At 43.4% G+C, this 23694-nt stretch overlaps 7 protein-coding genes across 7 annotated transcripts; 4 read left to right on the plus strand and 3 right to left on the minus strand.

The window, feature by feature from the left end:
- Positions 1–549: 549 nt before the first annotated feature.
- CLUP02_04597 (uncharacterized protein) lies at positions 550–2904 on the plus strand (the record flags this gene model as incomplete). The annotated part of the gene is made up of 2 exons (XM_049283608.1): positions 550–2442; positions 2524–2904. 2 exons carry the CDS (start codon positions 550–552, stop codon positions 2902–2904), a joined length of 2274 nt encoding a protein of 757 aa, XP_049140751.1.
- An 838-nt stretch (positions 2905–3742) lies between these two features.
- On the minus strand, positions 3743–6421 carry CLUP02_04598 (uncharacterized protein; the record flags this gene model as incomplete). The annotated part of the gene is made up of 7 exons (XM_049283609.1): positions 3743–4202; positions 4248–4367; positions 4426–4755; positions 4813–5135; positions 5186–5522; positions 5665–6083; positions 6197–6421. 7 exons carry the CDS (start codon positions 6419–6421, stop codon positions 3743–3745), a joined length of 2214 nt encoding a protein of 737 aa, XP_049140752.1.
- Positions 6422–7644: 1223 nt separating this feature from the next.
- On the plus strand, positions 7645–8343 carry CLUP02_04599 (C6 zinc finger protein; the record flags this gene model as incomplete). Its single annotated transcript, XM_049283610.1, has 1 exon — positions 7645–8343. One exon carries the CDS (start codon positions 7645–7647, stop codon positions 8341–8343), a length of 699 nt encoding a protein of 232 aa, XP_049140753.1.
- A 7643-nt stretch (positions 8344–15986) lies between these two features.
- CLUP02_04600 (uncharacterized protein) lies at positions 15987–16601 on the plus strand (the record flags this gene model as incomplete). The annotated part of the gene is made up of 1 exon (XM_049283611.1): positions 15987–16601. The coding sequence occupies one exon, from the start codon at positions 15987–15989 to the stop codon at positions 16599–16601; it is 615 nt and encodes a 204-aa protein (XP_049140754.1).
- Positions 16602–16742: 141 nt separating this feature from the next.
- CLUP02_04601 (uncharacterized protein) lies at positions 16743–17366 on the minus strand (the record flags this gene model as incomplete). Its single annotated transcript, XM_049283612.1, has 1 exon — positions 16743–17366. One exon carries the CDS (start codon positions 17364–17366, stop codon positions 16743–16745), a length of 624 nt encoding a protein of 207 aa, XP_049140755.1.
- Positions 17367–18211: 845 nt separating this feature from the next.
- CLUP02_04602 (uncharacterized protein) lies at positions 18212–19288 on the minus strand (the record flags this gene model as incomplete). The annotated part of the gene is made up of 1 exon (XM_049283613.1): positions 18212–19288. The coding sequence occupies one exon, from the start codon at positions 19286–19288 to the stop codon at positions 18212–18214; it is 1077 nt and encodes a 358-aa protein (XP_049140756.1).
- A 1144-nt stretch (positions 19289–20432) lies between these two features.
- CLUP02_04603 (monocarboxylate transporter) lies at positions 20433–22917 on the plus strand (the record flags this gene model as incomplete). The annotated part of the gene is made up of 5 exons (XM_049283614.1): positions 20433–20601; positions 20658–21673; positions 22496–22612; positions 22672–22800; positions 22873–22917. The coding sequence occupies 5 exons, from the start codon at positions 20433–20435 to the stop codon at positions 22915–22917; spliced, it is 1476 nt and encodes a 491-aa protein (XP_049140757.1).
- Positions 22918–23694: the final 777 nt, after the last annotated feature.

Raw genomic sequence — 23694 nt, forward strand, 5'->3', positions numbered from 1 at the left:
TGCAAAACTTCCGGTGCCGCAGCATGAGAATGGCCATGCCCAAAGAAATTGTTCTTAGCTTCGAAGGACACTCCAGAATAACTCGGAAAACTAAATACTCCCACTACGAGGCAGCAAAGCTCCCGTAGGTCTTTCCTTTGTACATACATCCTACTTTACCTTCTCAATTGTGCTTTCCTTTACTGACCTCATCATCTCGAATACCGAAGGTACCTTGGGTACCTTCCCTCGGCCAAGTCTCCATCGCTTCCTGCCTTGTATTCATACAAAGGAAACCGCGGCCTTTCCTTCAATTGCAGTCTACATGCTTTCTTTCTTCTTTCCTGCTCAAATATCGCGTCAAACTCAACCCACGCAAAAGCTTGCGCACTCGCGACTGCCTCTCCCATATGATAGGTAGGCATCCTATCTTCAAATTTCCTCCTTCTGTCGTTTCCCGAAGTTCTCTACCTCTCCCCTCAACCGCCACGCCGACTTCTCGACGGTGCGTCCTCAAATTCCCGGCAGGTACCATACGGAAGCCCATTCTTTCGGCCCCAGAGCACTACGATGGAGGGTGCTGTCGCACGCCACCGGCACGATGGTGAAGCCGATGCCGTCAAGAATGAAGAGGACAATGGGCTGCCGAAACCCATCCAACTCGCCGGCACTTTTTTCGAGCTTCAAGATCGTCAATTCTCACCAGGCAACTCAACCGATGGCTACACCTCTTCCCAAGATGATCCAGAAAAGGTGGTCTTCCTCAACGACCCCGGCAATTTCATCATCGTTACCCTACTCAAACGGTGTCATCGACGGTACACGATTGACAAACCGCTCACGATTGACTCTTACTACGTCGGCATCAATGCGACCGACTTCACGCCCGCATTCACTCGCAGCGTCGCTGTGAGCTCGCTGAAAAACAATACCTACGGATACATTGCGCGCACAGGCTCGAGCATGACGCTTCCGTGTCTCATCATCCCGCCCGTCGATATGCTTCGCCCCAATCAGGTACTCTTTCTGAAGCACTTGTCGAGGGAACAAGGCTACGGGAGCAAGTTCCGAGCCGTACCAGAGAATGAGTTAGCGGAATACAAGAAACAACAGCAGGATGCCTTCGCCGCGGGCCACACATGTCCTTTGCTCGTGGCCTCTGCAGAGGCTATGCCCGATTACGCCGCCATATCTGACACGAGAGAGGACAAGTGGAGGCACTTTAGACTGATGATGCCGAAGATGCAGGGAATGAGCATCCCAAAAGGTCTCATGAGTGAGATTGACGCGTTCCTTGCCAAGTACGAGCGAGATATTGTGTCTCCAATCCTTGCCTTGATCTTAGCCATCATTTATCATGACTGCTACCACGCTCTTGATCTAGGAGCCGAGAAGGGGGCGAAGAAGCCCATGAAGCCTGTTCCTTTGGTTTCGCTTGCCCAGATGATATTGTATGGGCCGCACTACTTTCGGATCCACGAGGAACTCAAGCTCTCGGCCTACGTCCACATCTTTCGCGCCGTGGACTACTTTTACGGCAACGATAAGAAGCTCGACGCCTTCGTGATCAACGACGAGGACATCGATACCGATGTTGTTTTCAAGTACATTGATGAGATGGAACTTGACGAGGAGGACTGGCTAGAGATCGTGCCCCCTTCTTGGGAAGGATCAGAAATTACCATGCCTCTGAACCATGGAACTCGAGCACCGCCCTCCCCAGAGCTCACCGCCCTGCTGATGATGCCCGACATCTACACTTTGGGTTTCGCTGGGTACACTAATGAAAAGTGGCCTAACATGGGCAGGGGGACGAGGGATACGCTGATGCATGGTTTATTCCTTCCAAAGCACATTCAGTCCAACCCCAATCTTTGGCGTCCTGTGGCCGATGAAGAGATTTGCACCAAGGCCCTGGAGCCCTACCAGGATCAACTCGATCATCAGATATGGTCAGCGCCAAAGATGTCGGTTCGATCGCCCTGGTCTGAGGCGGTGACTTTCGACTCATATTCTGACCCGGACAATGGGGATACGCAGGTGTCATATGAGCTCGAAGCCGAGGACAGAAATGTCGGTAGTCCCTCCGGTCCATGCATCCCACTTGACAAGAGTATCCAAGACACCAAGGACTACTACAAAGTCTTTATCAAAAAGATCCGACAGGGTCAGAACGCAGGGCTCATCGACAAGTCCGTCACATTAGACCTAGATGGCCATCTCACATGGCCTGGGTTAGAAAATCAGCCTGGCGCAATACGCAAATTACCCGGCGGGATCGATCTTCAAAAGCTGATTGCTGAGTACGACGCCGCCGACGCCGATCGCATCTCCAAGATCGATCGTCGCACTCTTCACAGATTACTCCATATAGATCTAGCTGACGGAGAGCATGTGGCCAAATGTGCTCGAGAACTCAAAACTCGCATCAACATCGACGATGAAGATCTGGGAAAGGCTCAGGTGCGAAAGGCCTTCGAAGACTGTCTACTTCCGACGCGCAACGAGACGATGAGGATTTGGAACGAAGCAACGTCCGCTTAGAAGACGGGCGACGTATACGCCGATCGACTTATCGCCTCTTGCGCAGAACTATTGGGCGTTGACGTGACTACAGGCGATGATGGCAACGTTGGTCAATCTTCCGACGACGCAATTGCCGCTATTCGAGCGGTGGATGGAGAGCTTGCCAACGTTTTAACCACGTTTACCTGGCTAGTCACTCACATTGGGAGGGATGGCACCGAGCCAGTGTTTGAGCTGACCATGAAGTTAATGTTTAGCTCGCGGTGCTTTGACTACTGGGATAGGTTGATGTTGTTTGGCGGGCACATCCAAGGTCGGCCTTTGGACGAGGAGGCAAAGCAAAGGTGGGCTAGGCTCTACGGAGAGCCTTACAGAGGCGATGTCGACAGTGATCAATGATGCGATGATCATAGTGGTGAGCTGTCCCCTGAGTCCGACTCTTACTTCCTCCGGTGATTTGCCTACACTGGCTAGAGAATTCCTTCCTCCGAAACCGAATCAACACTAACTGTTTCAAAGGCCACTAGCAAGATACGCGAATCAATCTCGTGGGGATGATTCGTACGTTCAAGGGACGCCAAGCTGTACGAGACCTCGAAGACACGTCGTTGATGACCTTCCTTAGACTATGCGTCTCTTTGAAGATGCTTGGAAGGTTTTGGAGGGGGAGAGATCACTGAGATGCGGGCGGAACAGATCAAGATGGTTTTCTGCCTACATTTGCCTGTCTGCCTCCCCGACACATTTGATTTGTCTCCTCCAGAACTACATGTTCACTCCATAAGCTTTCTCATTAAGATGCAAAAAACACAAGCTCCGTAACCAGTGAGAAGAATACATGCCGGGTGATTTACGCGATGTCTTCCCCTTGTGCTGCTTCCCATGATTCTCTACAGAAACCCAGCATGTTTTCTTCACCGACAGCGCAGCGTCACATCAAACACGAGTAGTCGCGGTCATCAACATGATCCAAAACTCTTCCGAGTTGTTCAATGAAGGGCTACTTGTTGTCTATATCAGCTTCGCTTCAATACAGAGCTGCCTTCCCAATTTATCACATATCAAGTTCCCACACCGTGTATCGCAGAAAGTCTCGATTGATATATTGCGTTAGAACGACAAAGATTGTCGAGGATGAGGTGATATTTTTCTACGGCAAGAAGTTCAATACCGCAAAAAGTAGATCCGTGTCGGTGCATTTCCCATGGACAGCTCGAAAAGTCACGGTATAAACGCCTCATTGTTTTCCATCATCACCCAGATTCTCAGACTCGGTCTGCTCAACCATCAACTTCTGAAGCTCTTCGACGAGGTTGCGAGCTTGAGCACCCTCGAAATCAGTCGTCGCAAGGTTCAAGTCGATGATCCACCGCGCCTCCGTCTTGTCCGTCATACCTTTGAGAGATGCGTGCCGCCGCTCGATATCATCGAGTTGCGCCAGCACCCGGGTGGCCTTACTTGTTCGTATCGCCGAGTGTCGCAGCGCCATGCCCACCATGCCCTGGGCGATTGACCCAAAGACGGGGAACGACGCGTACAAGTCCTCTAGGCCTGCGAGGCAGACGTCCAAATAGAACTTCCACTCGTTTCCGGGTTGGTCGTCAGCCCGTAGTGATAGTCCCCCTTCTCGGATCATGGCGTTGGCGACGTAGACGGCTGCAGTCTGCCAGAGGACGGAGTAATTCGCGTTCTTGTATCTCAGGCGGTAGAGCAGGAGTAGTCGCTTAAGCTATGTAACGGACGAAGCATAGACTGCTTCGGGGGTAGCGTGTTGTGTGCTGAAGGAGTAGAGGCGCTGTGATTTGTGCTCGGTTGCGAGGAAAGGACGGAATAGATCGGTCACCACGGCGTGGAAGTAAACGCTGTTGGGCCAATATTAGTCGGAACGCATCATGGGATTCAGGTCTAGGCCAGACGTACTGCAATAGCATGACGCTGTGGTTACTTTCTTCGCCTCTTGCCATATCCAGAGAGAGTGCGCCAGACCAGCAAAGTAGACGGTGATATGTCCCTTCTGCGAATCTCAGTGTCGACTCAAGCGTGGCGCCGTGGTATTGAGGGCCGTAGAATCTTTCCAGTATGTCCTTGAAGATAACCCACATATCGCTCGCGGCACTGAGGAGCTGGGCATGGAATGCGGTCTTGGCTGACCTCGGATCGTCGCTTGGTAGAAATAAGACCAGATCTCTAGGCATCGGCAGCAACGGCGGTGTGTGGATTTCGTGGACGCGGTAGTGGAGGGAATATACCCTACGTGGGTTAGAGGCGTCTCTCGATAGCAACGTTCATAGGGTAAAGGCTACTCACGATACCCAATTGTAAACGCCCCAGGCCGTGTATGACGCCGCTCTCGTCCACTCTGTATGGCCGCCAAGCCAGACGGTCGCAGATTCGGCCTCGGACTGAACATTGAAGAGGCCCATCGCTTTACCCAACCTGACACTTTCTTGTAGGAACCGAAGACTCATGTCGTCTTTGCCGTACGTCACGGCGCACATGCTTAGGATTTGAAGTGCAGCGACTGTTGTAACGCTATTGGGTTGCTGCTGATCAGAGAAGTACTGCTGAGATTCCGCGAAAAGAGCTACACTGAAAGCGGCGGCATCGGTATGGAGGGTCGTATATGCTTGCTGTTTGTGTCAGCACCTGATGATTGCAATGGGGATGATGGGCAACATACACATGCCCAACTCAACACGGCAGTGACAAGAAACGGAGAGCAAAAGAAATGTTGAACATTAACCAAATCTCGTACAAACAGGTCGGCGTCGAAGAGGGGTATCGTAGCGTAATCAATGTCAAGATAGTGCGATATAACACTGATGGCAAGGTCGTTCGGTATAGGGATGTTTGTCCACTTGCTGACATCAAGCAGACGTAATCGTTCGTCGAAGAGTGCTTTGGGATTCACAGCCCCTGTATGATCAGGTGAACCGGTTTTTGATCCTGAACTTGCGTCCTCATCTCGCTCGGGAGTCAGGTATGGACCCCCGAAAGGGGAGACCTGTCTTGAAGACCTGTGACTTATAAGTCAGTACGCCATGGTGGCATTCGGTCGAGCCTCGAGCCATCTTGTGATGGCAGTGCCGGTTGAAGGTACGTTCACAGGCTCCCCTGACAATGAGGATCTGCATTAGAGAATTGATAAGATTGACATACGCATCTTGCTGCCCCTGCTGCCCTTGCAACCATGCCTTCGTCACAGGCTGGAGTAAGGCTCCGAGAGTCAAGTCCGTGTACGGCACCGGGAACAGGGCAGGATATGCCACAGGGTGTCGAATCGTCAATTCGAAACCAAGGCTGTTCTGCGTGGGTGGGAGAAGGCCTCTAAGGTGTTGCTGATCGGATGGGCGTGCAAGATTCAAAGCACGTCCGGGCGTCTCGTTGCGTAGTTTGCGAAACAATTCGAGGGCTTGTTCTGGCGGAAGTGTTCGAAGAGATTCGAGTATCTCGGCAGGGCCACCTCGTTTGGACTGCTCCACTTCGGCAAGAGTCACACGATGTCGGACGGTATAGGTGTATTCGCAATTTTCCGTTCGGTGATCACACATAACACATCGTGGGAGCCGTCCATCGCACTATCAAGACGGCAATTAGCACCTTGCGGAGGGATCCAAAGCATGTAAACTGATTGGCACGTCGAGAAACAACGCCGCAGGGCAAACGCAAGACAGGGGAGGCCAAGGCCCACCTTTGTCTTTCGCCTCCGGCACGGATCACAGGCGCTGTTGGTCTTGCGTGGCCGCGCAGGACGGCGAAGGCTGATGTTAGGTCGACCAGGCCCAAGGCCGGGACCGCGTACGGTACCGGTACCGGGCTCGGCATTGGGATCAGGATTGGAATCGGGGTTCTGCCGTAGGTTGGCCGGTGACCCTTCGGCTAATGGCCGCGGCCGCAGCGGGCGAAACGGCGACATGTTGGATGGGTTCGATTGGGTGGCATTTCGACGGCAGTCGCCACGCGTATCAGGTCATTTCCGAACCTGCTCGAGGGAACACCCGCGGACGGTGGATGGGAGGTGGCAATTGCAGGAATGGTGGCGGGGTGTCGTTGAAGAAATGCGGTGAAGGGGGGGAGGGAAATCGCAACAAGGGCGGCGGTGCTCAGGCCGGAGGCTTCCGAAGGAAGCTTAGCTGTAATTGGTCTATTCTCAGGGGAGCTTTTTGTTGGCTCGCTTCGGTCTTGCACCAGTCCAAATGCATTCTACGGTCTATGGCGGTCTGGACCATCGATCCCCCGGTGAGTGCGGGCTGATCGGTGAGCGCCTCACCCCGGCAAGGTGAGCGGTGAACACTTCCACATATCGCGGCTCGTCCATTAGGGTTGTACGCTACTGCACTTTATTGTGCATACCGGCTGCTTGGTCCTTCAGCCCTACGATCAGCTAGGCTTGTCTATGCTTCCCCAGACCATGTTCCTAAGCTGCAGAGTCAGAAACTAATTTCACTTCGCAATTCTAGTTTCCTCATTCATGCACGTACTCAGCGTTCTCGAATCGCTACATGAACCTCACCAGTGATTTTGAACTTCGAATCATGCATATTCCAGGATGTCAGCTCTACACACGACCCCATACTTCTCTACTGACAGTCAAGGTTCTATCAATTGTCAACATATTGTTCCCATTTGGCACGCCGCCGATAGCCGAACGGTTTCATCTCAAAAAACCACGTCTGGCACGGGCAGGTAAGCTTTTGGTGTTTACAAACTACCTATTGGTGTGTTCGTTAAATGCCCCACGGCATCCGAACTTGTCTAAGCTCTCTGAAATCCCCAGAAATCTCGTTTCGAAACCAATACTCCCCCAGACCCGCTGCCAACACTTGACTGTTGCGGATGTTGGTTCAAGCGGCTAGTTCAGGTCAGCTGCTTAAACCTCGAAGTCTAAGATTGATCTCCAAGCCTTGACAAGTTAATCTGTTCTACACAGGATCTGTGTTGCCCCCGGTTATACATCATTAGATCTATATGATTGATATAACGAGTACGTCCCCCCCGCATTATCACTCTTTGTGTTTTCAGCTGGACCAATATCGCACCTCTCGTTGGACGACCTAGTTGAAACGGCTGGATGTAATGGAATGGCTTCACGCCTGAACTATCACGGCCATCTAGTCAACCTTTGAGTGGACCACCGCAATGGCCCGAATAGGCACACAAAGAGTAAAGACGGGTTGTACAACCTGCAAGATCCGACGAATCAAATGCGACGAGGCGCGTCCATCCTGCGCGAGATGCATCTCCACCGGCCGCAAATGTGACGGTTACATCTCCCCGCCGACGACGACGTACTCCTGGGCGCAACTCTTGAGATCATGCCCCGTGAACAACGCAACTTCGATTCGGGCTTCACAGCCGACCAGAGCCAGCATTGTCTACGCCGAGCGGACGATGGACTTTTACCGCAAGGTTACGGCGCCGGCCTTTGCTGGGTCACTCAACTCATACTTCTGGACTAATGTCGTGATCCAAATGTCGGACCAAGAACCTGTGGCCAGCCATGCTGTGCTGGCGCTCAGCTCCGTGTACGAGACATTCAGCAACGGATCATGGGAAGCAAGCTCCTTTGCTGTGTGGCACTACAACGAGGCGATCAAGCTCCTCCGCACAACGACAGACCGCGCGCTGATTCTCTTCGTCTGTGTGCTTTTCATCTGCATAGAGCTGATCCGTCGGAACCCAAAAGACGCCACTACTCACTGCCGGCACGGGATCAACATCCTGAATGAGATACATAACGAGTCTGACTTTCTGCGGAACCACATCACACCAGTCATGCGGCAGCTTAGCATCGCGCCATACCGATACGGTATCAACCTGTTAGTATCCCTATTATAGGGTAGTTAGTTTAAACCGTAGTTAACGAAGAGATTAATTAAACTATATAAATATCTACGTAGTAGGTATAAAAAGGAGGTTCTAACTATAAGTTAGGCTAGCTACGATAATTATAAATAGGGCCCTTAATTAGCCCCTATATAGTTAGCTATATACTGCGGTTAAATTAAATTTCTAATTTAATACTAACTTTCTTTTTTTTTTATTAATTTAATTACTACGGTTAGAGGTATAATTTAACCTCGGGCCCGTTTACTAAGTCGTTTCCTTTTCCCTCTTTTTTTTACTCTTTTTATATAACCTATTCCTCTATTTATATAATAACTTTTTTATTACTTACGAATTACTTTAATCCCTTATTTAGTACTACTTTTATAAAAACGTTTATAAGGTTATTTTTACTATTAATTTAATAAATCTTAAGTATCTCGCGCCTTTTACATAATTGCCTAAGGGTTATAATATTAATTATAAGCTTCTTTTTCTTTATTGTTCCTAATTTAATAAAGTATTTATATAGTAAGTAAGAATTAGTATAAATAACTATTAGAATAAGTAGAAAGCTAATTCGATTAGTAATCTTCTTTAGTATTATTAAAATTATATAAGAGAGGTTAATATTATTAATTATACTATAAACCTCCGATACTAATATACTTCTTATTACCCGCTTACTTTTAGTTAATAAATAATAAATTATATTATTATATATAATAAATTTACTCTCGCTTATACTCTCGTTAACTAGGATAATAATATACCCTAATTACGAAGTAAGGTCGTTATTATTTATAAATAACTTATTAATAAAGACGTAGAGCTTATTAATTATAAAGTTAATTAGGTAATAAACGAGACCTTGATTAAGATTTGTTTATTATTATTTAAGCTATTTATTAAGTACTTTAACGTCTTATTTAGTTAGATTTATAGCTTATACTACCCTAGCGTAGTTAAAAATCGCCTTAGGCTAATAAATACTTATAATATATACCCCTCGTATAAGCTTAGCTTTATACCGCTTTTTAATATTAATTACGTTTAGATCGACGAGGTTAATTTTCTCGCCCTACCCCTTTTATTAAAAAACGACGGTTTCCTTTTTAATTATAAAAATCCTACCGTTAAATATTAAGGGGGTATTTATTATAAAGACCTTTTTTAGTTTTATTACGAAGCCCGCTTTTTAAAGCTCCTTATCCTCTTCTTTTATAAAATTAATATTAAATAGGCCTAATATATTATCGGTCTATATTCTAATAATCCTAAATTAATTACTTTTATACTCCGTAACTAGTAAGTACGGGTCGTACGTAGAAGTAATTATTAATAATTAATTAATATAAAAATCGTAATAAGTAGCTTATTAATAAGTGCCCGATTTTACGAGCCTATATAGTAGCTTAAGTACTTTAATAATCGTACTTTCTAAGTACTTATTAACTATTTCTTTTAGTAAATAGGCTAAGATTTTCTTTATAAACCCTATAGTTAATTAAGTATAGGCCTAGGTAATATTACGGCTCTAAATCTCGTATCCCTTTTTCCGTAGTAATATTATTAGTACTATTATTAATCGTTAGTTATAGCGCTATATAGTAAGCGATTATATAAGTAGCGTTGCCTTTTTAATATCGCTATACCCCTAAATTACGTATTTACGCTTCTCGTATAGCTAGGGTATTCCTTTCTTTTTAATCTTACGAACTATTTATAATTTAAATATATAGAGGTTTATATATTTTTCTAAGTTATATAAAATAAATCGATAGACCTCTCGATCGTAAAGAGTATTCATTTTGATAAAATTTAATCCCTTATACGGCTTTTTAATAATTATAATTATGCCTTCTTTACGTAGTTTAATTATTAGCTCGAAATTAGCTTTCTCTTTTATTATATAAAAAGTATTAATTACTTTATCGCTAGTAATAAATTACTATATTAGGGCTTATTATTATAGTTTTTCGCGACGTCTTATTAATAATATTAGTACCTTTTTAGCAATTTCCTCTTCCTTATTATTTATTAATACTATTACGACGATTTTATTAAGGATAATTTCTTATACCTCTACTACGGGTTATATAGTTTCCCCTAGCTCTTCTTCTTTTTATAAGTTAAAAATTACCTCGTTAAGATCTATATAGTACGGTCTAACTACCGTAATTAATACTTCGAATAGCTAGTTACGATTTCTCGTAACTATATAAGAGCGCTTATCGATAGAAATTAACTTATATAGCCTAGCTTATTATTAAGTAATTTCGCGCTATACTTATATATCTAAATTTAGTAATATATCTAAATTACCCCCTATATTAGGCTTATTATATATAGTAATTACCTTATTAACTTACTTTTTTATACTTACTTTGCGCAGTACTTATATTACTTTTTTAATTACTTAGGCTCGTTAGTTTATACTTAGTAACGGTAGCGAGGCTAAGGTCGTTCTTAAATATGCTCTAAATATTAATAATATTAATATAAGTCCGTTAGGCCCTATAGTATCGTTATAGTATTTAAGTACTATTTAGAGGTATTTGTTATTAATAAAATCTAGATTTTCCTCTTTAATAATTCTAAACGCCCTTTTTAATTACTAATATACCCTTTCTACCTTTTTAATACTATAGTGCGCTTTAATAAGTACGACTTTTAGCTATATACTATAGGCCGTTATATTATCCCTAAATTCTATTAACTTAAAGCTAATACTAGCGTTAGTTCTAATACTATCTAGCGGTCCTTAGTATATATTAATCTAGCTTTTTCGTAGGGCTATTTATACTATCTTTACTTATAAATCTTAAAAAAATTACCCTACTTAAAAAGATATAGCTACGTTAATTATATGTAGTACTAGCCGACTATTTAAATAAAAAATATTAATAACGATTTCTTAGTTAAAGTTAAGCTTATTACGCAATTTAAACTTAAATCTACGTAGGCTCTGCGTATTTATTTAGTATTAATAATATATTTTTATTAACTACTCTAGCGCCCCTATTTCGATATTATTATTACCTAATTACTTTAAGAGGTTATATAACCTCGTAACTAACGAGTACCCGAATTTCTAGTATAGTTTTCTAAGCTTACTTTCCGTTAAATAATTAATTAACTTTATATTATTAATAAGCTTTATAAACGTATACCCCTATCGTCGTTCGACTATTTTAAAATACTTATTACTAAAGATTCTGTTCTTTATATTATTAAATATAATACTTAGTCGATTTATATTTTTTAGATATAAGAAAAATAGGGTATTAATAAGTAAAATATAAAAAGTTATCGTTCTAAAGTACGTCTCTACTTCTATTATACCTAGGGCGACGATTTCCTTACTTAAGCCGAAATTAATTTTTATAATACTTACCGTCGACGTATTAAGTATTACTAGCGTAATCTTTTATAGTACTTAGAATTGCCCTTTTTCTTTAATTAACTATTATAATACCCTAGTATCTAAGATAATTTTATAAAAATTATCTAGGCCGTATTTTTTACTTACGTAAAATACTTATACGAGCTTAGTATTCGAGGGATCTAAGTAGTATAAAAAAGACCCTTTTAGTTACCCTTAGATTTACTTAGTATTATATTTTTTTTTTTAAATATTAAGAGAGATAGCGTCTTCTCTTTAATTATTAAAAAAATAGGCTTTGGCCCTATTAAATTCGCCCTTTTAGCCGCCTTTATATCCGTTATCTAAGGGACCTTTTTTTACTATCCGTAGATAAAAGCCTACTTATTAAGAGCTTTTATTACTTTTTATTCGTTTAGCCTCGTATATCCTTTAAAAACTAATAAAGTAAAAAAAGAGTAATTAATATCGTTAATTTTATTATAATCTAATTTATTAATATAGGAGGTAAGATCTTCCTTATTTTCTAAATCTCTTATAAGGGGTATATACTTTAAGCTATTACTTTAGCTACTATTACTAAGTTCTATACCCCCAGATCTACTTTTATATATAACGAGGAATTAGTTAAACTAACGAGGGCTAGTTTTACTATTTACTACCCTTAACTTTTTATATTATTTATATAATTTAGTATACTCTTCCTTAGAGTAATTACTTAACCAATATTCTTTTTTTATAAATATAATATTACCTCTTTTATTACTCTACCCATAAGTTAAATCTCTACCTATTTAACAAATCTAGGCCTCCTTATTAATAATTACCGTATCTAGCCTTTTTTCTTTTTTTATTATACGTTTAATTAACTTAATATTATTAATAAAGGCCGTTATATACTTAGAAATAGGTTTAGTATAGTATTCTTATTTTAATATTAAAGCTAGATCTTAGCCTCGAGTAGAGTATTTTATAGTCTTTAGGTATTTAGTATAGGGTTATTTTTATTTCTAATATACGCTAGACTATAATATAAAAATATCCGACTTTCCGCTTATTTATCCCCTTATTTAACTAGGTTTTTACTAACTTATTAATTTAATTAATAAGCTTTTTAAAAATCTCTACTCGCAATTTACCCTCTATTATCTTAGCTATAAATATATAAAAAATCGCTCATAGCTTAGATAGGAGCTCTAGGTTCTTATTATAGGTCTCGAAATAGCTTCGGATTATATTAATTATACTAAGAAAGTCGTTTTAATTAAGATTACGTACTGCTTTATAATAATAATTAGAGGCTTTACTTATGAGTATAATATTAATTACTAAATAGTACTAATATTCCCTAATTTTGACTTTTTTATAATAATTATAAAATATCGTTAGGGTTTTTTATAAGACCTTATACTTCCCCCTAGAATATAATTTCTTTTTTAAAAAGATCTTTTTAAGGTTTATAAATTACCTCGTATTTATTATTAGATTTTTAGTATTTATATATAATCCCTACGTCGCTACGTATTATTAATAATCTTAGGTTATCTACCTCTTTTTTTATTAACTAATCGGCGCCGAATTTTATATTAATAATAGTAACGAGTTATAGATCGAAATAAGTAGAATTATTAATTATCGTATTTCTAATACTATATTTTACCTTAGTATATCCTTTTATAATAATAAATGTCTATTAATAATTATAAGGAGGAAATTTAAATCGTTTACCCTTTTTTTAAATTTATTAAAGTAATTATATACTCTATCGACTTATACTTAGTTTTATAATACGAATTCCTTTTTTATAATTATTACTATTAATATTTTGTATAGCTCTTATAATTATAATTACGCTAGTAATACCCCTCGCTTATAAAAAAACTTATTAACTATTTTTATAATTCCTAGGCTTGCGCTCGTGAATTATTTATTTAGTTAGTAATTAAAGTCGTTTATGATCTTATAAAATAGGGGTTACCCTTATAGCCCCTTTTTTTTATAAACCTTAGTTAAATAGATTAATACTATATTAATTTACTTACTATTAAGCTAATCCGCGATTCTATATATCTATATCCCCTAATAATCTAGGTTAATATTTACTTACTTATAAAGGATTAGGATTCTATTTAGGATCGGGTTTTGTCCTCTTTTTCCTTACCCTAACTTACTAAAAGTCGTACTTTAATTTATACCCGTATTAATAATTACTAGCGTATTTAATTTTAATAAAAATATATTTAATCCGCGCACTAGTTATAATAAATCCATACTTTTATTACTTAACGAATTTATTAAGGTTTAGGAGATTCCTACTTCTTTTTACTATCTCGCTACTACTCTCGTTTTTATTATTTCTAGCGATTATTACTACCTTTTTAAATTACTAATTATCGTACTTATTAAGATCCTCCTTTTTATTTAATATAAAAGGGTAGGTTTTAGTAATTCTTTTTTATAATAGTAATAATAGACGTTTATATTATTATAAAAAAATATAGTAATTAGTCTCGGGATTTTTATTAATTACCGATTTCTACTATCCCGTATACTTCTAGCTTCCTAAGCCTCGTACTTTTTATAATTTTTAAATAGCTTCTTTTTTTAACCTACCTTTTTTAAAATAGTATTTTATAAAAATAATTAAAAATAAACGCCGGGCGGCTTATAAAGGAGCTATATAAATTATTAAAAACTATATAGGCTATTAAGTATAGTTAACGAAGTCAAGCCCTTTTTTTTATAAAATTATAGATTCTAAGGACTTATTAAAAATACCTACTTATTACTTATACGTAGTAGGGTTAGATATTTTAAAAATCTTATTTTTTATAGCCTCTCGGTACCCTATTTTATATTTTTTAAATAGTCTTTTTTATAGTTTAATTATAATTAGGTAATTATCGCTTATTAATAATCCCTTTTATTACTTAGTTAATTTTTTAAAATTAGTAATCTCGCGCCGGGAGCTAATATAAAAAGAAGCTCTTTAGTAGCCCTCTAGAGGATTTTTTTTTTCCCCCTTAGATCCTCGTCTTTTTAGCCTTTTTTTAAGTTAATAATAATTTTAATAAGAGGTCGTAGGACTATTTTAGAGTAGCTACCTTTTTCTTAAGTTAATTTCTAAAATTTATAATATTTTTAACTTAATATTATTAAAACCTCTAAATCCCCTCCTCTCTTATTAAACTATCTCCTATATTATATTCCTAAATAATACCTAGGGGGTAGTTAAGGGAATTATAAAAAGGTTATTTAAATCGCGGGCTTAAGGTCGTACTTATAAAATCCTTATAATAATAGACTTTTTTATATATTATAAATCTCTTAGCTTAATAACTCTTATAAAGTTATTTTTATTACTAAATAAGAATATTTATATTTAAAGATCTCTTTTTTTAATTATATAGTACTCTTTTATATTATATTATTAAGCTCGTTCGTTATATTAATTAATTAGGTAAGTAGTTATTATATAAGTATTTCTTTTTATTAATTTAACTAGTTAATTTTTAATTGCGGGCTAGCTATAAAAAAGTTATTTAATAAAAAAGCTACTCGGGGTAATAATAAAAAGCTAGTTACTTAAACGGTTTTATTAATTAACGTAGTTTAACGTAGTAAACGTCGACCTTTTATAAGTAATAAAGGGCTACGATTACTTAATTCCGTACGGTATTTAAGAATTACCTCCTTTTTTATTTATTTTTACAAGGTTAATTAATATAAATCTCTTATTCTATATAGTATTAAGAGGTCGTCTTTTCTATATAATAAAATACTTTACCGATTTATAATAATAGAATTTAATTACTAATTAGTATTAGTATTCTTATTATAAGGTAGTTAGTTCGAACCGTAGTTAATAAAGAGATTAATTAAATTATATAAACATTTACGTAGTAGGTATAAAAAGGAGGTTCTAACCGTAGGTTAGGCTAGTTACGATAATCGTAAATAGGGCCCCTAATTGGCCCCTGCGCAGTCGGCTGTATGCCGCGGTCGAATTGGACTTCCAATCTGACATAACCCAAAGACCTTTCCAACAGTGCGCCAACCCATATCGACCTCAACCAACCGGATTCAGAATGTCGCAGAAGCTCACGCTCGACTCTTGACGATTCATGTACGTCTTGTCCGGCACATAGAATGTGCGTGTATTACCGACCGCTGGCTTGAGACCGGAAAGGAAGGTCCAGAACCAGACGCGAAATGGCTTCGACAATCCATCCTCATTGATCTAGATGCATGGTACAAGGCATACAGGGAGATGAAGAAAGAGGAGAGGTATACCAGCAAGGAGGAGGACATGATACGGTTGCTAGACATTCGTTATCTCGTGGCCAGGATTGCCCTTTTGGCTTCTGAAAAGAAAGACGAAGGCGAGTGCGTGTATGATGCACACACGGACAAATTCCGCGCCATCGTCGTTCTGGCATCACAAGCGGAAGGCTCTTCAGAGGCGTCCAAGTCCTCAGCAGGCTGGGGAACCGAAAGCGTCCTCGAGCTCGGCTATAGCTCTCTCCTCTTCATGGTGGTCATCAGGTGCCGCCACCTAAGACTGCGACTCGAGGCCCTGAGGTTGATGAAGAAGCTCATGCAGCCCGAAAGGAATATTTGGGAGAGGAATTTGACATGGTCTATCGCAAAGCGGGTGGTTGAGATTGAGCATAATATCGCTCTCAGCGATATCATCGAGTTGGACGCCTTCGATACCTCTGATGAAGGCAGTGGTGGATTCGTGCCCGAAGATAGACGAATAGTTGCGATGAACTTTCGCGAACCGCCGGAAGCCACGATTCCGCCACGGAAAAAGGTGCATTTCTACCTGAAGAATCAGAAGACCGGTGAAATTATGAAGAGGGAAGAGCATGTAGCAGTATGATACCACTGGGAGATACGGGCTTTGATCAAATGTGTACAAATTTTCGATTAGTCTGGATTTTTGAGGCCGCCGCCTTTCCATTTCAGTACACATGGACGTTCAAATTGAGCAGCATTCAACATAGTCAATAATATGGATCATCTATAAAAGACTCTTGATGTCTTGTGCTGTAAGCATCCGATCCAACTGCATGACGCCCTCAACCGGCTTCAACCAAGATGCGCGCGTGTCGATAAACTGCTCGACCTGCGGCCTGAGCTTCGTCTCCACGAGGCGGAAATCATCGACAGTACCGAGCCTGAGAATGCTCATACCTGGTAGACCGGAGCTGACGCGGTACATGAGCGTGCCACAGGTGCCGCAGAAGTGATTTGCCATATCGTTGCCAGTCGCGATGGTTCGAGACTGGCTGAAAGACTTCAGGTTCTCCTTACCGCGGATGTGGCGGAGGTAGCTGTCGGCAACGGAGAAGTTGGAGCAAAACATTGAGGAGGAGATTTTGCGGCAGTCTGTGCAGTGACAGATGAAGCGATTGAGGAGGCCGCGGCCTTGGGTTGGCTGATAGGGGCTGTTAGTGCGATGATTCTTGGGCTTTGGGTTGGTGTTATGGGATGAATTGATGTGGAATCTTACAAATGAGAGCTGAACGGCGCCACAGAGGCACGTTGCCGTTGCTTCATTCTCCGTTGACCAGCCGTCCTGAGCTACGCCGGCAAGAGGGATGAATGACGGTGAGGTCTTGTCATCTCTGGCGATGGAAGACATGATGTGTGATGTAAATGAGGTAATTCCGATGACTTACTGTGTAATAAATGGTCGAAAACAATATGATTATGGAAGAAGAATTGAATTCAAGCGGATGAGGCGGAAGCGTTGGATATATAGATCATCTGCGAGTTTCGTATAGCATCATGACCTAAGTAAGCCCCTTGGGCTTGGCGGTAGTCTCGAGGCTTTCCCGTCGACCATGATTAACAAACACCTGAATTTCGCCAGTCCAGACCCTCAGATTACTGCCAATCTGCGAGGTTCGCAGAAAAGCCCGCTGATCGTGTGGACGTGTTATCACTGCCGGTGACAGGGTGTGATCCAGTTTATGCTGGCACTCAAGACCAAGCAAGACGCATGTGATTACTACATCACTACATCACTTACCTTACTTTGGTCTTCAGTGGCTCCTCAAGTAGGTACCATGGCGTGCGGGGATGCATCGACTCACCCTGGCGCGCAGCAGACGGGAATAAGACGAGGGGCATTCGAGTGTAGTGCCAGTAAGCGCTAGGCACACACGTTTCGGTATGTGATTGCGAAGCTTTGCTTACTTCAGTCGGCCTAACTTCAGTCCCTCAGATTCTGCATCCCCAGGCTTAAACCCGGGCCGCTCGTTTCACTCAATGGAGGACAGACATTGAGATACAACCTCACTTCACTGAGGAGGTATTCATGTTCATAATAGGTGAAAGTGAGTCACCCCGCAATTGCTTGGTAATATGAACTCATCTATCTTGCTGTATCATCCAGTGAGAGAAAGCAACCCTCTATGACTATTATCAATCCATCGCTACCATTTTGAGAAGTACACGACCACTGAATAGGGCCCGTAATACAACTCAATCGACACGGCGAACGCTGAAGGCGTGTGTGACCTGACCCGTCTCAACACCCATGGTGTTGGTACGCTTCAAGTGATGGAAGCTCACCAATTTACGTCGCATCTCTGGCGTCCCAATCCGAAGCTGATTCAGTATCTCAGGAACAGCAGCATAGAGGATTTCGAGGCTCCCGTCCTCGATTTTAACTGCAATGCCAACGGCCCCCTCCGCGCCAAGCTTCTTCGTGAACCCTGATGCGCGGATACCGATGGTGTAACATCCGTCTGCGCCAACTTTGCCGATAAGACTGCCTTCGAACGCTTCCATTAGGATAGTGCAGAAACGCCCCTCTCCGCCGACCATCTCAGGGTACGTCGCCATGGCGTTATAGATATCGGACATATGTTTCACTCTCACCGGTTGGACGCTTCCGTCCTCTTCATTAGCATCCGCGGCGGCGGCAAAGGCAGCATACATGCGACCCATCGAATAGAGAGGTTGCCCGGGTGCAGGAAGATTGCAGCCGTCAATGGCCCACTTGATCTCGTCACCGTCAAGCCCGCTCAAGTCTTCAACAACCTGCTTCACCTTTTCCTGGATCGGATGGCTAGGGAGGTGATAGTCTTCGAAACTCGCACCTAGAGCCTCCGCGCCGCCCAACATGCCCGCATGTTTACCAGAGCAATTGTTGTTAATCTCGGTTGGCGTATATCCAACCCTGATCCAGGACCTATCCACGACTGGACAGATTGAAGGGTGACCGCCGCACCGCAAGTCCGACTCTTGCGCCCCAACCTTGGATAACATTGACTTTGCCCTCGAGACGTGCCGGTCTTCGCTGTTGTGAGATGCACACATCAAAGCTATATCAGCTCCGTCGAAGCCGTACTTGTCGAAGCCTGGGGTTTCAAGCACCGCGAGAGCTTGCGCTGGCTTAGATGCGGAGCGAGCCAGCGTCATTCGTGAAGGGTTGCCGACTGCATAGAGGACCTTGCCATCGGCGTCGACGACTGCAGCGTGGACTGCATGTCTATTTTCGATCACGCCGCCTCTATCGGTGACCACATAGTCTTCGAAAAGGCTTGTCTTTGTCATGCTGAGGCTGAATTACTCGATGGAATGTCGTGGCGGCGATGGAGCACTACGATGTGACTTGTGAAGTTGTGCTGAAACTTGCAAAATCCAAATGACTCGGCAGTAAATGCTCTGATCAGGATGCGCGCGGCTTGCGTAGCTGAAACCTCGGAACCAGTGTGTGCGCCTCTCTATTTATTTTTCCAGCGAGCTCTGTATTGTAAACGAATATTAAACAAATATGTGGGTTGATGAGTTGAGTTGGTGGATGTACCTTATTCATTGGGGAAACCTCCAAAGGGCGTCGTTTGACAGTGCAAGGACCCCTGCGCCCGAAGAATAAGGGTCCAATGCGTCATGTCGGTCAGCGAGCTTACGTTACTGCATCGGGCACATTGTAGGATTGCGGGACTGGTGTTTTAACCAATTGGAGGCACGCAGATCCCATTACTCAGTATGATTCATAGCACACCATCTTGTTGATTCAACGCTGAGAAGTGTCCTCCGAAACTTGCTGCTTAGATAGAGTATTGTGGTGTCTCTATCAACTGGCAGAACGCGTTTGTCAAGTACAATGTCCAAGTCTGCCGCCGACCTAAAAGAGCGATTAGGTTATGCTTCGGGGCAGATGATTCGAATAGTCACCCAAATATCTCGCACCAGAGAGTGTCGAAATATCACTTGAACAGTCGGTTGGTGGTTGACGTGATAAGGGAGATTTTCTGGTTCGAAATCCAAGTGCTGTTCAACTCCAGAGAAATTGAATTCACCAAAACTTCGACGACTAATTATCGTAACAAAACCCAATAAACAGCGGTAGAGAACACGAAGAACAGAAAGTCCAAGACTTCAATCCTATTACGCACAATACAATTACTTTTACAAAACTTATTAGACCGCATAACTCAAAACGACCAAAGTACCTCACCAACTAGGAAAGGCGTGCGCCCTTTCATGTGAAAATGACTCTTGACCCAGTGTTGCTACCCCACAACCGGAAGCCGTCCCGGTCCGGCACCGGTGTCGGTTTTTCAAGACTCTTTGTCATAAAAACCTAGACTACCCCACGGGGGATTTAAAGAAATTCAAGGTGCATCTCGAAAGCGTTTCGACGGAAGGCCTGTACTGAACGACGCATCTTCAACGTCCCGGTGCTTCAGTCAAGATGTCGGTTGAACTGCGCCCGATGCCGAACTCTGGCGCGGTTGCCTCGGCGCCGCAGAGTGATGAGGAAGACGGAAACACCTTGATCCATACTATGCCGCCGACCGACAAGGGCGCTGCAGCATGGAAGTTTTTGCTTTCCAGCTTCGTTATTGAGGCACTTCTATGGGGTATTTCTTAAATTCTCCGAAAGAGTCTGACGGGGCGGTGTCACTAACTTTTCCAGGATTTCCCTTGACCTTTGGTGTCTTTCAGGAATACTATTCCTCCCAACCACAATTTGAGGGTGACTTCAATATCGCTGTCATTGGCACGGTATCCACGAGTATCTATTTCCTCGGAGCGCCGCTCGCTGCGCCTGTGGTGAAAAGATTCCACCGATACCAGAAGCACATGGTCGTCATCGGCTGGGCGATGTGCGTCGCGTCTCTGGTGGGTGCGTCCTTTGCCACCTCAATCGCGGGTCTGATCGCAACCCAGGGTGTCTTGTACGGTTTTGGATTTTTGATGCTCTACTTCCCGGTGTTGCGGATGTTGAACGAGTGGTTCGTCGCCCGGCGCGGACTTGCATATGGCGTTCTTTACGCCGGCGGCGGGTTTAGCGGCGTTGGGATGCCTTTCCTGCTGCAAGTACTGTTGTCCAAGTATGGATACCAGACTACGCTCCGGGCTGTAGCTGTCGCTCAGTTCCTTGGGGTTGCGCCCATTCTACACATGATCAAGGGCCGACTGCCGCCGTCCCCTCACGGTGCCATGCGCATGTTCGACGTCAGCTTCCTGAGACAGCCCCTATTCTACTGCTTCGCACTCTCGAACTTGTTCCAGGGTTTCGCTTACTACATCCCGTCTTTGTATCTGCCCTCTTACGCTAGTGCCATCGGGCTTTCTGGTACCATGGGGGCGCTTCTCTTGGCAGCGCACAACTTGGCAACCGTTTTCGGGCAGATTGGTTTCGGATGGCTTTCCGACCACACGAACAACGTCTTTATGCTCATCTTCGTCTCTTCTTTTACGTCGGCGGTGGCGGCCTTCACTCTCTGGGGATTCGCCCACTCTCTGCCGCTGTTAGTCATCTTCGCACTGGTCTTTGGGATGTTTGCTGGAGGCTTCCTCATCAACTGGCCAAAGTTTGGGGCGATGCTTTCCGACGACCCGCAGCCCGTGTACAGCATGATGGCGTTTGGCAAGGGCATCGGGAACTTGGCCACCGGCCCGAATACTGCCGGATCATTAACCAAGCCGGTGAGCGGAGGGTATGGGATGGGCCGTTATGAGTCGCTCATTTTGTTCTTAGGCTCTTTCATGCTTTGCTCTTCGTTGGGGGCCTTCGCTTGGCCTTTGAAGAAGCGAGCTTAAGGGTCATTGATTCAGTACAACCAGTCGGTACGGAAAGATCGCCCGGTTGCCCATTTCTTGCCCACGACATCCGGTACCTAAGAATCAGAGCTTTGAAGCCGTTGTCCTAGTCTACCATCAGCGCAAAATTCGTGGGAACGCCTGCCTTTCCGACACCTGCTGGCTATCAGCTGATGCATTGTCTTGGCCGTGGCTCAAGCAAAAGTCATTTATAGTAAAATACTGGGGAAACCTGACTCAAGAAGAATTTCGTCCGCCGAAACCGAGTCAAAAGTTGATGTCCCTCCCGAACTTACCCAATTACCTTTCAGAAAACTCATACATGGGCCCCTGCTTAAGCCTATGAACGATTGATAGCCCGCTTGGCGTGGAGAATATTCTATAATATCCAGCAGCCCTATGAAGGCCTCGCTGTCCCTTCGAGACCTGCTCAAGAGCTCACTGTCAGAAATTGATTAAGTCTCTGATTTGGGAACGACGTCAAAACGCCCCAAACTAGCATCGTTGACGTAGATCGCAATATCTAAACACAACCTTAAGTGTCCGAAATTTGTAGATAAAGAGGTCCTCAATCCACCAACGGAATGCGCCTGTTGAACACATTCTTGTGAATGATTTGAAACTTAGGATCACGACTCAGCCAAGACACATAGTCAGGTACCTAAGATTATTCTACCAGACACCATCAATCACCCAGACTAAACCCAGAAGGCCATGCGTTCATTCGCCGTAAGCATCGCGCTGCTTTCCTTCCTTGCCACAGGATCGGTTGCCCAGAACAACGGTATCACACCTGTGACATGCCAGCCAGAGACAGTCAACTGTGTTAGTCCCAACATTAAGCTGTCACGGTTCGCAAACATATCTAATCTTGCTTCCTTCAGGACTCAACGGCAGACTGTGAAGCAAAGGGCAAGCTTGGCGGGTTTCCCTGCCCTGCTGGGTCCGGCCAAAACGACGCCGACTGCTGGATTGCCTCGAGTTCCGATCCCAGCGTACAAATGACCGTGCAGGTACATCGTTCACTTCAATCCCTTTTTATGGATGCTTCGTGTAAGATCTGCTTGCTGACATATCTCACGCAGTGTTGGTGTTGCAAGGCATCGAGCAAAAAGATGTTTCGTGCCTAAGAGCACTTGAATAGTCGATCATTTCAAGAAAATCTTTCTGTTTCAGCAGGCAACATATATTTGAATCCGTTAGTGCGTCGTTGGATCTAGCGGGTATCTCGAGTGGCTGGCAATTCTCTGTTGTGCCAGATCGATGGTGTCCGTACAGAACAAGCCAGCGACCCTTGACTGAGCTAAAGTCTTCTACAAGGTACACCATCGAAGCATGATCTTGGTCGATTGCATCAGGATCTGTCCTAGTAGAAAGGAAAATGCATTTGATAACACCAGTCATCTAAAACTCAGACCCCTTCGGTTCGTTGCTGCGTCTGGTTCGTGTCCCCACTCGCTCCTGTGATACCTTGAGTCCATGTCCGAGCTCGGGTTGGGCTGAAGCTGACCGTCGCCCTTTGCCGATGGATTTCTCGAATTGCAACTCGGAAGGGTTCGGTGAACTTTAAGAGAACATCCCAGATGTACTTGACAGGGCCAAAGAGATCGAACAGGTACGCCCGATACCCTAGGACAATTTGGGTTGAAATTTTGCGAAACCGTGAAGAGCCGAGGTAGAGACAGGAAACAAAGGCAATGAAGTATGTGAGAATGGGTACTGTGATAAATCTTTCCTGGAATCCGTCGGGTACCTTTGGCTTTCTACCATCGGAGGGACTGTTCAGAAATGGAAGCGCCCAAAACGTCTTGAGAGCATTGTCAGTATTCCACCGGCGATTGCAAGCCAGCTGCTCAGTTGATATACAACACGTACCGCCATGAACCCGATGGGGGTGTACAAAATCG

The sequence above is a fragment of the Colletotrichum lupini genome, chromosome 2 (genome assembly GCF_023278565.1).
Source record: "Colletotrichum lupini chromosome 2, complete sequence".
NCBI classification, from domain to species: domain Eukaryota; kingdom Fungi; phylum Ascomycota; class Sordariomycetes; order Glomerellales; family Glomerellaceae; genus Colletotrichum; species Colletotrichum lupini.